We start from the raw sequence: 12,991 nt of genomic DNA, 5'->3' as shown, positions 1-12,991 counted from the left end.
GGCGTGAGTGCGCTCTATATCCCAATCTGGGTTTGATCCAAATTTGCTATTAAAAAAGAAAGAAAATGTTCGTTTGAAACCTACTTTGTTGTGGCTTCAAATTTAGGTGGTCAATTTCTATTGTTATGAACATGACCCCACGCGAGCCGATACACATCATACGGGTGTAGAACCCATATAAGTTTATTATTTAATTTTAAAAATTTTCCAAATACATCTAAAGTAGTTTTTTTGTTTTTAATTCAGTCAAACAAAAATAAGGTAAGACGCACCGATATGCATGCAACATTGGCCTGTCCTCGGATATGTTCTCGTTGGTGGTCAAAACGACATGGCGCTGATATCGACATTTAGCACATATATATATATCTAATTTTTCTGATGCAGAAGCCATATTTGAAAAATATATCCAATTAACTTATGATACGTTGAAAGATATTAATGTTTGCGTTCTTTAACACAATGCTCTTTAACCCAAGCTCGCCATTAATAAGAAGCTCGATTTTCTTCCAAACAACACATATGCATTGGGAGAAACGGAACACAACACACAAATGGAAAGGCAATCGGAAAACAACAAGAGGGCAACAGTCTCTCACTTCTTAGGAGTAGCGTTGCAGGTAAAGCATTATAATCAAGGTAAGGGTAGTGAAAGCAAAAGCATGGTGGGATGCTTGGACAACATCAACAATGTGGTAAAAAGAGTAGAAATGCGTGGAGCGCTCTGTCCACGCAAATCCAGTACCAGCTCCCTACTGTTTCCACAAACAATACGGGTATTATGATTGTCAACAAACCCACCGCGAAGCCAATCCCTGCTGCTAAATACTCCCAGTGCGGATCTTGATCAGCCTTTTCCTCAACGCCATTGATGGATCCTCGAGAGCCGCTGTTGCTGCTTGGGCACGAGATTGGAAGTGGTGACCCACAAAGCCCTTCATTCCCAACAAATGAAGCATCACCGAATGTGCTAAGTTGGTTGCCTTGAGGAATTCTCCCTTGAAGGTTATTGTATGACAGGTCCAATACAGAGAGAAATGTGTCCTTTGTCAGCTCTTCTGGTTTGCTTCCTGATAAGTGGTTGTGAGAAAGATCTAGTGACTCCATCCGCAGGAAGTTTCCAAACGACCTAGGGATGGGGCCGTCCAGATTGTTCCTAGATAAGTTCAATGAACAAAGCAGCTTCAATGCACCCATCTCTTCAGGAATTCTTCCAGTGAATCGATTGTCAGAGAAATCAATGGATGCCAAAGTGGATGTGAAAATGGCCAGTGCCGTCCGTGGTTGGGTTTGCCCTTTTATGGTTAATGGCAACTCTCCATCAAAGAAAAAATTACCATGTGGCAACCCATCGTCTCCATATCTCTCCCTGATCATGGAACTGAAACTTAAAAAAAGTCTAGTGGGGAGGCATCCAGTCAACTGGTTCCCAGAAATGTCAATGACGTGCAATGAAGGAAATGCATCCTCAGAGAAGTTGGACCCTAAGGGTCCAAACTATTTATTGGAACTCAACAGCAACACACGCAAGCGGCCCAATTGGGCAAGCCAAAAGGGAAAAACATCAGTTAACCTATTTCGTGCAAAATTTACAGCCCTCAAATTGTAGCAGTTTAAAAGAAATCTTGGAATCCTACCAACAAATTGATTGTCACTTAGCTCGAGTAAGAAAAAAGATGGCGTGAAGCTAACATTGGGCTCTCCTGGAATTGGGCCATGTAATTGGTTATTGCTCAAGTCCAACCTGTATAGTTCAGGGAAATTCGTAAGCCAATTTTCTGGCAAGCTACCAGTGAGTCTATTATACGATAGGTCAAGATCCCATATCTCACTGCTACAGTTGTATATGAATATGATTCTGGTTATTTCACCGCCTAATCGATTTTTGTTCAGTGCAACATGTCTCAAATTATTGGAACCACAGATTATTCCTCTTGGAACATCTCCATCAAGTTGGTTGTCACTGAGTGACAACAAAAATAAAGTGGTCAAGTTGGTTATGCAGTCAGGTATGGTACCTATGAGGTTGTTTCCTGATAGGTCTAGTCTATACAATTCGAACATATTGCAGAAGGCTGCTGGCGGAATTGCTCCTCCAATGTTATTGTTCGATAGGTCCAGGTCAACCATTTTCATGGGGCTCTTAGATGGAAACTTATGATTGACACTCAAGTTAAGGCCCAAATTCACCGAGCCACTGATGTCGACCACATCCTCGAAACCTTGGAGCATGTTATGAGATAAATCCAAACCTACAAGGTTCGATAGACCCCACAGCCATTTCGGTATTATCCCGCTTATATTATTGTGTGAAAGATCTAGGTCGGCCAGACTCTTTACATTTCGAAGGAACCAAGGGAACTCTCCCTTGATGCTACAATTCCTTAAACTCAAGCTTCTTAGACGTGGAAAAATTGTAGCTTGGTGGTGAAAATCAACAACTTTGGGCATCTCAACACTCAGTTTATTATCAGAAAGGTACAAATAAGAAAGGTTCTTCAAGTTTTCAAACAAGGAGAGATGGAGAGTACCACTAAATCTATTGCTTTCAAGATCCAACCATTCAAGATGAGGCAAGTTTCTTATGGAAGAAGGAATCGGCCCATCCAACATATTGGTGTCGAGTTTCGCTTCCCTTAATGCAGAAGGTCCATTTCCAAATTCAGGGAGACGACCAATTAAGTTATTGGAACGAAGGTTTAGGTAGCGCAGGGTGGGGTGGGTTAGCAGACCTGGGGGAATTTCTCCACTCAGCCTATTGCCACTGAGGTACAACTCAATCAAGTTGGGAAGTTGCTTGAAGAATTCAGGAATGGGACCAGTGATGTTGCAACCTGAGAGATCAAGATAGGTGAGGTCGGTGAGCTCCGACAATTTGGATGGAATCGTGCTGCCGAGAAGATTGCTTTGGCTGAGATCAAGACGGCGGAGTCGAGGAAGCTCAAGCAAGGAAGGGATGAGCTCACCTGCCTGCACTTGAAAACCATGAAGATTGAGGTCGGTGACGAAGCCCGTGGTGCGATCGCAAGACACTCCTTCCCAATCGCAACAGTCAGATCCGTGCTGCCATGTATCAAAGGAAGTCAGTGGCTCCAAGGATAGACCCTGCTTGAATCGTAGAAGGGCCAAGCTTTGGTTAAGGAGGCAGGGTGCTGCTCCATCTGCTCCTGTTGTCACACCTCCTTCTACAGGGAGCAACATGAAAAGCGTGAAGATGCTGCAAAATTTCCCTGACACCAACGATGCAAGGCCAAAAACAAGAAGAGAGGGAGAGCCAAGGAATCCCATGAAGCTTGCGCTGCCGAAAGCGTGGATGTTCACAAGAGTATCTATTGGTTGATTTGGTTGGACAAGTGAGTTCCGATTTCCTTTTGAAGTTGGGGCAAACAAAGAGGAGAATAATTGACAGATATATGGAGGGTCAGATCAAATGGGGACTACAATGAGAGATTGTGCTGGCACCCGGCGAACAAACACGTCTCAGGCAACGACATCCAACACGGCGTTGACCCAAAGTCTTGCACGAAATGACAATATGACCTCATGCGTCAATCCTACGCCGGGTTTATTTGAAGTCTGCCATAAAAATGATCGTATGTTCATTTATTAGAAGTGTATACATTCGTGTAACATTAATTCTGGGACGGGCGAACAACGAGAATTTATTAACCTCACACAATTTTCATTAATGAAGCATGTAAATCCATTGAAAAATAAAAAAATATGCATCTCCGATAAAATGGTTGTTGCTATATGGTTCAATACGAATTAAGTTTTATTGGGAGAGAGGAAGACATAAATTGAGGTTTATCAGGACCAATGTTAGGAACTTCTAGAATCCAATGGGATTTTGATAAAGTCGTAAGTTTTATTGGGAGAGAGCTCAGAGAGGAAGACATAAATTGAGGTTTGTCAGGACCAATGTTAGGAACTTCTAGAATCCAATGGGATTTTGATAAAGTCGATCAGTATGAGTGGTATGATAATTCGATTGGGAAGTTTCATAAGTATGCATTCATTACATACATCAGGTTAGAGTACAGAATCCATATTTTGAGATTTTAGGACCAATATTTCGAATCAATACATTACATTACATTATATATAGGTGAAGATAATATGGATCATACCCAGAAAATTATCCCTCTTTTGTCACCTTTTTTTTTTATTCATCTTTGTTGATGCTTGTTTCTTGATGACCAAACAATTGGAATCTGGATTTGACTCGTTTTCACATGCATTTTTCTGCACTTAAATTCATGATGATGTCATTATAGATACTGGTTACTGTTAAATACTTTATTGTTTGTGTGCGTAACTAATACTGAATGCATGCATTAGAGCTCTTGATTTTGTGCGATGATATGATAAACCACATGTTGGATTGCTAAGCATGCATGTTAGATTAGATTGTAGTTACACATGATTGATTGTTATATCACTTTGCATTTTTCATGAAATTATGATGTTGATTGCCTTCACTTCATGAATTGAAATGAGTTGAATTATTGATTTCATTTGTATGTTAAAATAAAGGAGGATAGATGCCAAAATGAGAACTTGAAAAGGTCTCATCCCTATTTACTATTTTTTTAGGTGATTGTGAATAAAAGGGATATTGATAAGGCTGCTGCATTGTGCGAGGATCAGATGCTGCAGACTTGTCTATGTCACATTTCCAATTGTGTGATTTAGAGATTTTAGTTTACCTTCATATTTTTTTTTTTTAAATTTTTGTGAAAGATTCATTTGATGGTTTAGTTTATTTTTTTTTATTTTTGTCTCACGCCGTTTAATTATAATTTGAAATTATTTAAATTCTTTGAAAAAAATTAGGTAGTTAAAAATTGGATCGTCAAAGTTTATTTGTCTTTAAAAATTATGTGGATGGACCTTCGGTTTCATTGAGAGAAGCCTTGAAGTCTTGAGTCACGTGAACGGCTCGACTACGTGCCAGCCACGGGCTCCCAGTGTTGAGAATCGATCGCAATCTGGGTTTGATCCAAATGGCTAAATATTCTCAAAATCGAAGGAAAGGGCTCCTGAGGTCGTCTCGTCGTGAACAATGGGGGTGACCAACAATGATGTCATTGGCTTGCACTCCTTCTTGCATGACAATGATCAAATATATGTGGTGTTTATTATCTGGGGTTTACATGGACTCTACATTCAAATGATAACATTGGTATGACTATTTTATTATTACAAAAGAAGAAAATTTCGTTTGAAGTCTACTTTGTTATAACTTCAAATTTAGGTGGTCACATTTCTACTGTTATTAATATCATATGGTTGTACAGCTCACACAAGTTTTTATCCTACCAGGTTATATGTTTCAAGTCTTGGACGACAAAGTTCCAGAAACTGAAACGACTACATATTATGGCACCAAAAAATTTTACCAAAAAAAAAACAAAAGGTAGAACCAATGTTCTTAAAATTTCCCTGAATCAGTCTGAATCGGTCGATTCAAATTGAATCGGCTCGTCTCTGATTTGCAGTAAGTAGGGCTGAACACGAGCCGAGTCGAGCCCGAGCTCGGTCAGCTCGAACTCGGCTCGTCTAAATAACACACGAGCTCGACTCGACTCGAACTCGATTATAGCTCGACTATCCTGGCTCGAACTCGACTCGATAGTCAATGGTCGAGCTCGAGCTCGGCTCGATTAAGCTCGATTAAGCTCGTTTACTTGCATCCTAACTTGTTGAGCTCGAGCTCGACTACGGCTCGACTATGTGAAGCTCGATAAGGCTTGATAAGGCTCGAACTCATTAACTACTCGATTAATATTACTCATTTCTGTAGTTTTTCAAGAATAGTTTCTTTTTAATGGTAGGCAGCCACGGCGAATGGACTAAGAAAATAATGACAGAGACCAAGACAGAAAAATGTCGGAAATAGAACACAGATATCTCGCTGTAATTGCAGTGAATACAAAGCTCATAGCAAGATAGATGAAAGCATTCAAATTATTGCATAAACTAATAAAAAGGTGCACTTTTAAAAGCCCACCAACACCAAGATTGCATTCAAGCATTCAAGCACCAGATTGCAAGATTGAACAATCACATCAGGTGACTCCACATCCTGGGCTGTAATTGCTTAACTTGTAGCCAAAACATGAAATCAGCAATTATGCCAACTTACCAAATCATGCAATGAGATTCAAAAAAAGCACAAGGAGTATGAGACAAAAATGGAACAATAACATGAAACGCCTAAAACATCCAAGTGCTGTTACCAGTTACTACATAGCTGAAACATTCATTTCATGGAGCATCGTGATAAATGCTAGTTGGGGTACATTACAAACCCTGTAAATCAGGCCCAACAGATCATAAAATCAACAGGCCGACTGCCTTAACAAGTGCAAAACAGTAATTTTGGACAACCAATCCAAAACTAGAATTCTCACACTTCAAGGAAACAGAATTACATTGAAGAAGGGCACGAGCAAAGGCACCCATGCCATAGAACTTACAAACATTAAGTAAGATGAAAGCATCTCGTTGTTGGAACTAGCCAATGGCTAGTCGGCTGATACAAAGGCAGCACAAAATCTTCCATGACATAATCTTCCTGCTATTAACATGTTTGTTCAGCCCTTAAGAAACGAGAGAAACTCCGTACCTGCAGGAGAAAAAGAAAAATTGCTTACTGATTGTTTTGGCTGATGAATTTTGCATTAGAAGCCAATCCAAGAGGTACTTAAAACACTAAATCCGACCAACATGTTGACAAGTTGTCGTCTTACAGTAGAAATCTAATACTGGAATTGCTGGAAACCTAATAATAGCAGGAATGATCTGTAGAATTAGAGATTCTCATCTAGCAAGATATAAAAGATGGTTCAAGAGTTAAAGCTTTATAAGCTTTCAACAAGAAAGAATGCAACAATAATAACTCACCCCACTGCGAACTTTCTTTAATAGCTTAACTTCACCATCAAGAAGTTTTCCATCTGAAACAGACAGTAGAAAAATAAGCAAAATGAATAAAACCAGTATACAGAAAAAGATCAAGAAAAACTACAAGTGGCAACTAAAACAGACACTAGAATCACATTAGATCAAGAAAAAGAAGAAAACAAAACAAAAAAAAAAAAGCATTACCAAGAGGCAGCTTGAATCATTCTAATGATATATATTCACTTGATTCATCCTCAACCTGAAAGAAATACATATAATCAATTAACAAATGATTCACAGTATATTTAATGAATAGAATTCATTCAAAATATACTTACTTGTGTTACAACCTGAAAGCCCTTTACTAGTTTCTGCAAAGAATGAAAAATATCATAGGCTCATAAATATTGAGTTTATGATATAAAAAGATAGCCATTTATGTGCCCACTGCAACGAAATGTGCCCTCAAAAGATTGGCCCGAGTCCCTTAAAACATGTGAACGTCATGTTTGCTCAATCCAAAATTATGTATAAATATATATTTTAGAATTTCATTTTCTGGAAAAAAAACTCAGAAAAATATCAGCATCAAAATGCATGAACATTTTTAACTATGAGTTTAACGTGTTCAGGATAGGGCTATACACCAGCCGAGGTCAACTTAAGATCGACTCAACTCAAAAAACTCAAGTTCTATCGAATAGGGTCGAGCTCAAATCGAAGACAAAGGAATGATACATCAAACCACTACTTAAAAGAACGCGTATATCTCTGTTTTATATGTACTTAAAGACAAAGGAATGATACATCAAACTACTACTGGAACTCGAAAAGGAAATGAAAAATGGAGAAGTCATTGTTAAAAGGAAATGAAAAAATTGGCAGTTAGCAACGAAGAAATTAACTGTCGTTGTTTGGGACCAGCGACTTAGCATGGATGAAACATAAAAAGATGAACTATGCAAACAAGCCCCCTCCCCATAAGCCTAATATTGGCAGCACATGACAGAAACCTCAAACTAAACATCATATAAGACAAGCAAAAAGAAAGAAAGAAAAAAGCACAGAAACAGTCAAACAGTCGATAGTTTCTCATTCTTACAACGGAAAAAATGGGAAGCAGAACTTTAGTGACGAAACAGAAAACCCAAAAACAAGAGCAGAGGACTAGCATATTGAGGTAGCAACCGGAGAGAGAGAGAGAGCCCTACCGATTCACGGAATCAACCGGAGGAGCAAAGACCCGCTCGCTGCCGGACTGTCGGATCCATCAAAGAGAACCGGAGAGGAAGATCGAGGGACGCCCTCTAAACTTGAATCTGCACTGGAGACGATGTGTTAACATTCAAATCAGTTGTTATACACTTAGATCACAATTGTGTTAGGAATCCAACAAGAAATCGGGTAAAAAACAGATGAAATCGAAGGCGGAGCAGCCGGCTGACCTTGAAGGCTGAAGTGGCCCACGGACGCGGCCCGCGGACGATTGGTTCGGTGGTTCCTCCTGCAGACGTCGGAGAATCCCGGACGGGAGAACTAGAGAAGAGAAGAGTTGATGAAGTCGGAGAGATCGAGAGGCGACTGGCGAGAGAGGGAGAGTCGGAGAGAGCGAAAACTTCAAAAGAGAGGGAGAAGTGAGATTCGAGAACGAAAATGAAATGAGGAAACCCTAAACCTCGTCCCGCTTTGACGCTTTTTCATCTGAACCGGTTTTAAAAAAACCGGTTCACTAAATAATCGAGCCGATTCGAGCTTTAACGAGTTCACTTACATGAACTCGAACTCGACTCGATTAATTAAACGAGTCGGCTCATCAACTCGAGCTCGACTCGTTTAACTAAATAAGCGGCTCGTTTAAACATACGAGTCGAGTTAAACGAGTCGAGTTCGAGTAGCTCGACTCGTTGAACAGCCCTAGCAGTAAGAGACGATAAAGGGGCGGCTCAAAATCCCCCAATTTATGTCTTTATGGGCTAAATCGGGCGATTATGAAAGAGGGAGAGAGAAAGGGTCCTAGATCAGTAGATATGCCAATATATAGAGAGAAATTATGCATTTCAAACTAGTTTTGAATCAGCAATGCTACCTACCTATGTTGGTCTAAAGAACGTGAAGTGTACGTCTTGGATAACTATTTTTATTAAAAACTACAAAAAAAAAAACAGATCAGAAGATTGAATCAAGCAATCTGGATGCCATTGGAATAGCTTGTGTATCTGAGAGTGATGATTTTCTAAATCGCCACTAACGAATTGAAAAAAAAAATTGCATTGAAAAAATTGAAAATTTGTTGTTGCTTCCATATATTGTTTGGATTTGGGTTCAGTTTGATACCATTTGTATCCAACCTATAAAACCAATCCCTTTCATTACAATTAGTTGGATCGTTTGACCCGCTTCTGAAAAAATCCTGGCTCTTCTCCTGACCATTATGACCTATTCAAGAAACTCACTTACTGACATTAGTTGCAATGGATACCAACATGAAGATATTGCTTGAACCTTTTTTTTTTTTTTTTGAACGAGACATGAGAGAACGGAATGTAGATTTCTAGAAACGGTCGGTTTGGTTACGAGAATTTAATTTTTCTAGTTCAGGTACCACTGTGTGAATGGAGTGGATTCAATCAAATTCACATGTATTAACCTTATCAGGAACAAACACATCATAGACAAAAATGTGACTTGCGGTGAAAGCATAGCCGGACCGTGCCTACCATGAACAATGGGGCAAACAACAGTAGGTCTTCGACAATTATATGACTTACAATGAAAGCATATCCATATGGTGCCTACCGTGAACAATAGGGCATCCAAGAGTATGAATTGGACAACGATGTGACTTGCGGTGAAAGCATATCCAAACCATGCCTAACGTGAACAATGGGGCAACCAACGTCTTGGACAATAAAGTGACTTGCGGTGAAAGCATATCAGACCGTGCCTACCGTGAACAATGGGGCAACCAACAGTGCATCTTAGACAATGATGTGAACATGGTTGACTCGAGGTAATGACATATTCATTTATGTATCAATCATACTCTAAGTCTTGCATGAAAATGATAATATGAGATAAATAACAAACGGTGTTCTTTATGCATGCATCACTGTGTGACTGCTGTTAACATCAGGTGTAGGTGATGATCATCGGTGAGGGTTTGGCACAATGGATGAAGTAGAGGTTGGTAGGTGAGGGTTTGGCACAATGGATAAATTAGAGGTTGGTAGGCAGTTAGTTTTCGTTTAACATCCGGTCAGTCTTTGTGCATGATTATCAGATTCAATTTTAACAAAAAAAAAAAAAGGTAAAATATACCTGCTGATAAAGAATGACAAAGTCAACTTGAAAGAAGAATTTTACTACGTTAAAATGAATTTGTAACTTGGATATAAACTCGATCCCATTTGAGTGAGTGGTGCAATTTATCAAATCCAGTTCTGATTCAAAATTATTTTCATATAGCGATCCAAACTCATGCAGAAATGAAGGTTCCGCTTCAGATCAAACGGACAGAATGGCGCTGGTTTAATCCTAGATGGCTTAATTTTCGGTCCCATGAAAAGGCTGTGCTCAATCTCGTGAACTAACTAGTAGCTGATCAAATTAGAGCAGCCAATGTGACCTATATTTAACGGGTTCCGTGATTGGAGAGAATAAATTAATAAGGTGAGGAAGCAGCTGATTATATCTATGTGTGTATTTTATATACGAGTGCTCTTTAGTCATTTGCTTTATATGTGGTGCCTTTTTAGGGGTCTAAAATAATTTGAATTATAATCGACCCTCAGCCAATTAAATTACGATACGTTACGTTGAAAGATATTAACGTTAACAGTATGCTTTTAAATTAAAAAGTGGTCCTATATATATATATATATATATTTAAAGGAATGCTTAAAGTATGACTTGATTAGACAGGTGAACAGGTGATAATAAAATGTTGGCGTGTATTCCATGTACAAACAGAATAGGAAATTTAAATTTTGGAAAAAACAGTGTAAGTAAACCTGTAAGGCAAGTCGGCTAATACTTAGTCCATTTTTTATTTTATTGCCCACAGTGATTGAGATCAAGTTCTTCCTTGCTTCAAAAACATTGCTTTTTATCCAAACAGGTTATGTTTTTAGTCTTGGAAGATAACGATGTTATCTTATCAATATACATATGCGAGTAAACAGAAGTGATTTAAAGCCATTTCATTCTCCTAACTTTTGGGATCAGCACCTGTTTTGGAATATAGATGGATACGTCTTATACCCAGAGTGTCGTGCTATCAGTTCGAAAAAAAAAAATCATAAAAAACAAATAATTAGACTCACTCCAACCCACCAGTACACCCTTGGTTGCTATATATATCATATTACAATCACAAAGAAGCAGCCATGTGTCAGCTAGGTGGTAATATTCTCATAATTGAAATTGAAAGAAAAAGGAGAAAGTCTTTTAAGACCGTGCCTACCACGAACACGATAAGGCTTAAGCAACGAGTCTTAGACAATGGCATCAATCCTACAAGTGGTTGACTTGAAGTCGTTGCATGAAATACTTATTTGCAATAACAATATGTTAATGGTTTGCATAGTGTCAGGGATGGATGCTGGGTGAAGGTATCCAGGATTCAGCTACTTTATTTCTGATGTCCCTACCCTATATAGGTTCCTTTTGGTGCGGCTCTGGTTTTGATTGTTGCGGTGAGCTGAAAATGCAGTTCCCTGTACAAATCTATTCAGTTGAATGTCCAGCACTTCAAGATGAGACAACTTTCTAATTATGGAAGGTGGAATCTCCCCATCCAACATGTTATCTGAAAGATCGACATCAACTAATGGGGAAAACTCATTACCAAAATCAGGAAATGAACCAATTAACTTGTTGCCACAAAGGATCAGTGTCTGCAGGTTGGGGTGTTTTACTATACCTCGAGGAATTTCTCCACTCAATCTATTTCGGCTAAGGTCTAAATAGGTTAGGTTTGAAAGTTGTTTGAAGGATTCAGGAATGGGACCGATTAAGCTGCAATCTGAGAGTGAAAGTTTGGTGAGGTCAGTGAGTTCCGACAATCTCGATAAGATCGCACCAATGACCAAATTGCCGCTGAGATCAAGATTTTGGAGGTGAGAAAGTTGAAATAAGGAAGAGTTTGGATCACTGACTTGCACTCGGAGATTCCAGATTTCGACGCCGGTGACAAAGCCGGTGGTATGGTCGGTCGCAAGAGATTCCCTCCCACTCGCAACAATCTGATTCATTCTTCCACGTGCTTAACAATGGCCGCGACCCTTGGGATAGACTTTGCTTGAATTGTAAAAGGGCCAAGCTTTGGTTGGGGAGGCAGGATGCTGCTTCGCCTTTCATCACCCCCTCTCCTCTTATATGGAGCAATAGAAAAAGGGTGGAGATACTGTAAACTCCCCATGACAGCATTTCTACAAGCCCAAAAAGAAGGAAAGGAGAAAGAGCGCGAAATGCCATTGGCTTGGTTGATCAAATGAGTTGGAAATGAGGAGAAGGGGGTTTAAATAAAGGACTGGCTAGAGTTGCAAATTTTTTGAGTTTGTCCCAAAAAAGATGTGCGTCTGACGTTGCTGCAAATTACGATTTTCATTCATAGCATTGGACCAACTATGCAACCATATAATAAGGCCGGGTTGGCGAACTGCTAGCTCGTCCATGTTGAGTTAAGATTTTCATAATTAATCCCATTCTACCAAGCGGCTAAGCTTTTCTTTCCGCCAATATTCATTGAGGCTACTGGCTCTCAATACACAATGCCTTCATCATATATATGCCCATGGAGCAACCCAACTTTATTGGTGAACATGAAGGGAGGGACTGGCTTTGAAGTTGTGCGTAAAGATGGGCACCCAACGTCGATCAAATCGATCGCAATCGGCAGATGCTAATTGTATCAAAAATTGGTAATAAAAGGCCTGACCATTACTCCCGGCAAATCTTGGTTAATGGAATCCACTGATAGTTCATTATTTTATTTTTCTGTTTTTCAGTTGAAGTTCTACCCATATAATATTGCTTGTCCTAAATCGAATCATGATTTAGAGCCTAAACTAATATGTATTAA

The 12,991-nt window shown here is 39.4% G+C and overlaps 2 protein-coding genes across 2 annotated transcripts; both read right to left on the bottom strand.

The window, feature by feature from the left end:
- Nucleotides 1–569: 569 nt before the first annotated feature.
- LOC116262053 (receptor like protein 22-like) lies at nucleotides 570–3,288 on the bottom strand. Its single transcript, XM_050080171.1, has 2 exons — nucleotides 1,638–3,288; nucleotides 570–1,484 (listed from the first exon to the last, which is right to left on the bottom strand). The coding sequence occupies exons 1-2, from the start codon at nucleotides 3,286–3,288 to the stop codon at nucleotides 685–687; spliced, it is 2,451 nt and encodes an 816-aa protein (XP_049936128.1). The 3' UTR covers nucleotides 570–684.
- Nucleotides 3,289–7,286: 3,998 nt separating this feature from the next.
- Nucleotides 7,287–12,373, bottom strand: LOC116263117 (uncharacterized). Its single transcript, XM_031642721.2, has 3 exons — nucleotides 12,066–12,373; nucleotides 8,355–8,524; nucleotides 7,287–8,233 (listed from the first exon to the last, which is right to left on the bottom strand). The coding sequence occupies exons 1-3, from the start codon at nucleotides 12,159–12,161 to the stop codon at nucleotides 8,125–8,127; spliced, it is 375 nt and encodes a 124-aa protein (XP_031498581.1). The 5' UTR covers nucleotides 12,162–12,373; the 3' UTR covers nucleotides 7,287–8,124.
- Between the last annotated feature and the right edge of the window lie 618 nt (nucleotides 12,374–12,991).

This window comes from Nymphaea colorata, chromosome 10, assembly GCF_008831285.2.
Source record: "Nymphaea colorata isolate Beijing-Zhang1983 chromosome 10, ASM883128v2, whole genome shotgun sequence".
In the NCBI taxonomy this organism is placed as follows: domain Eukaryota; kingdom Viridiplantae; phylum Streptophyta; class Magnoliopsida; order Nymphaeales; family Nymphaeaceae; genus Nymphaea; species Nymphaea colorata.
Note: the sequence above shows the minus strand (reverse complement) of the source record. Positions and strands in the feature narration are given on the sequence as shown.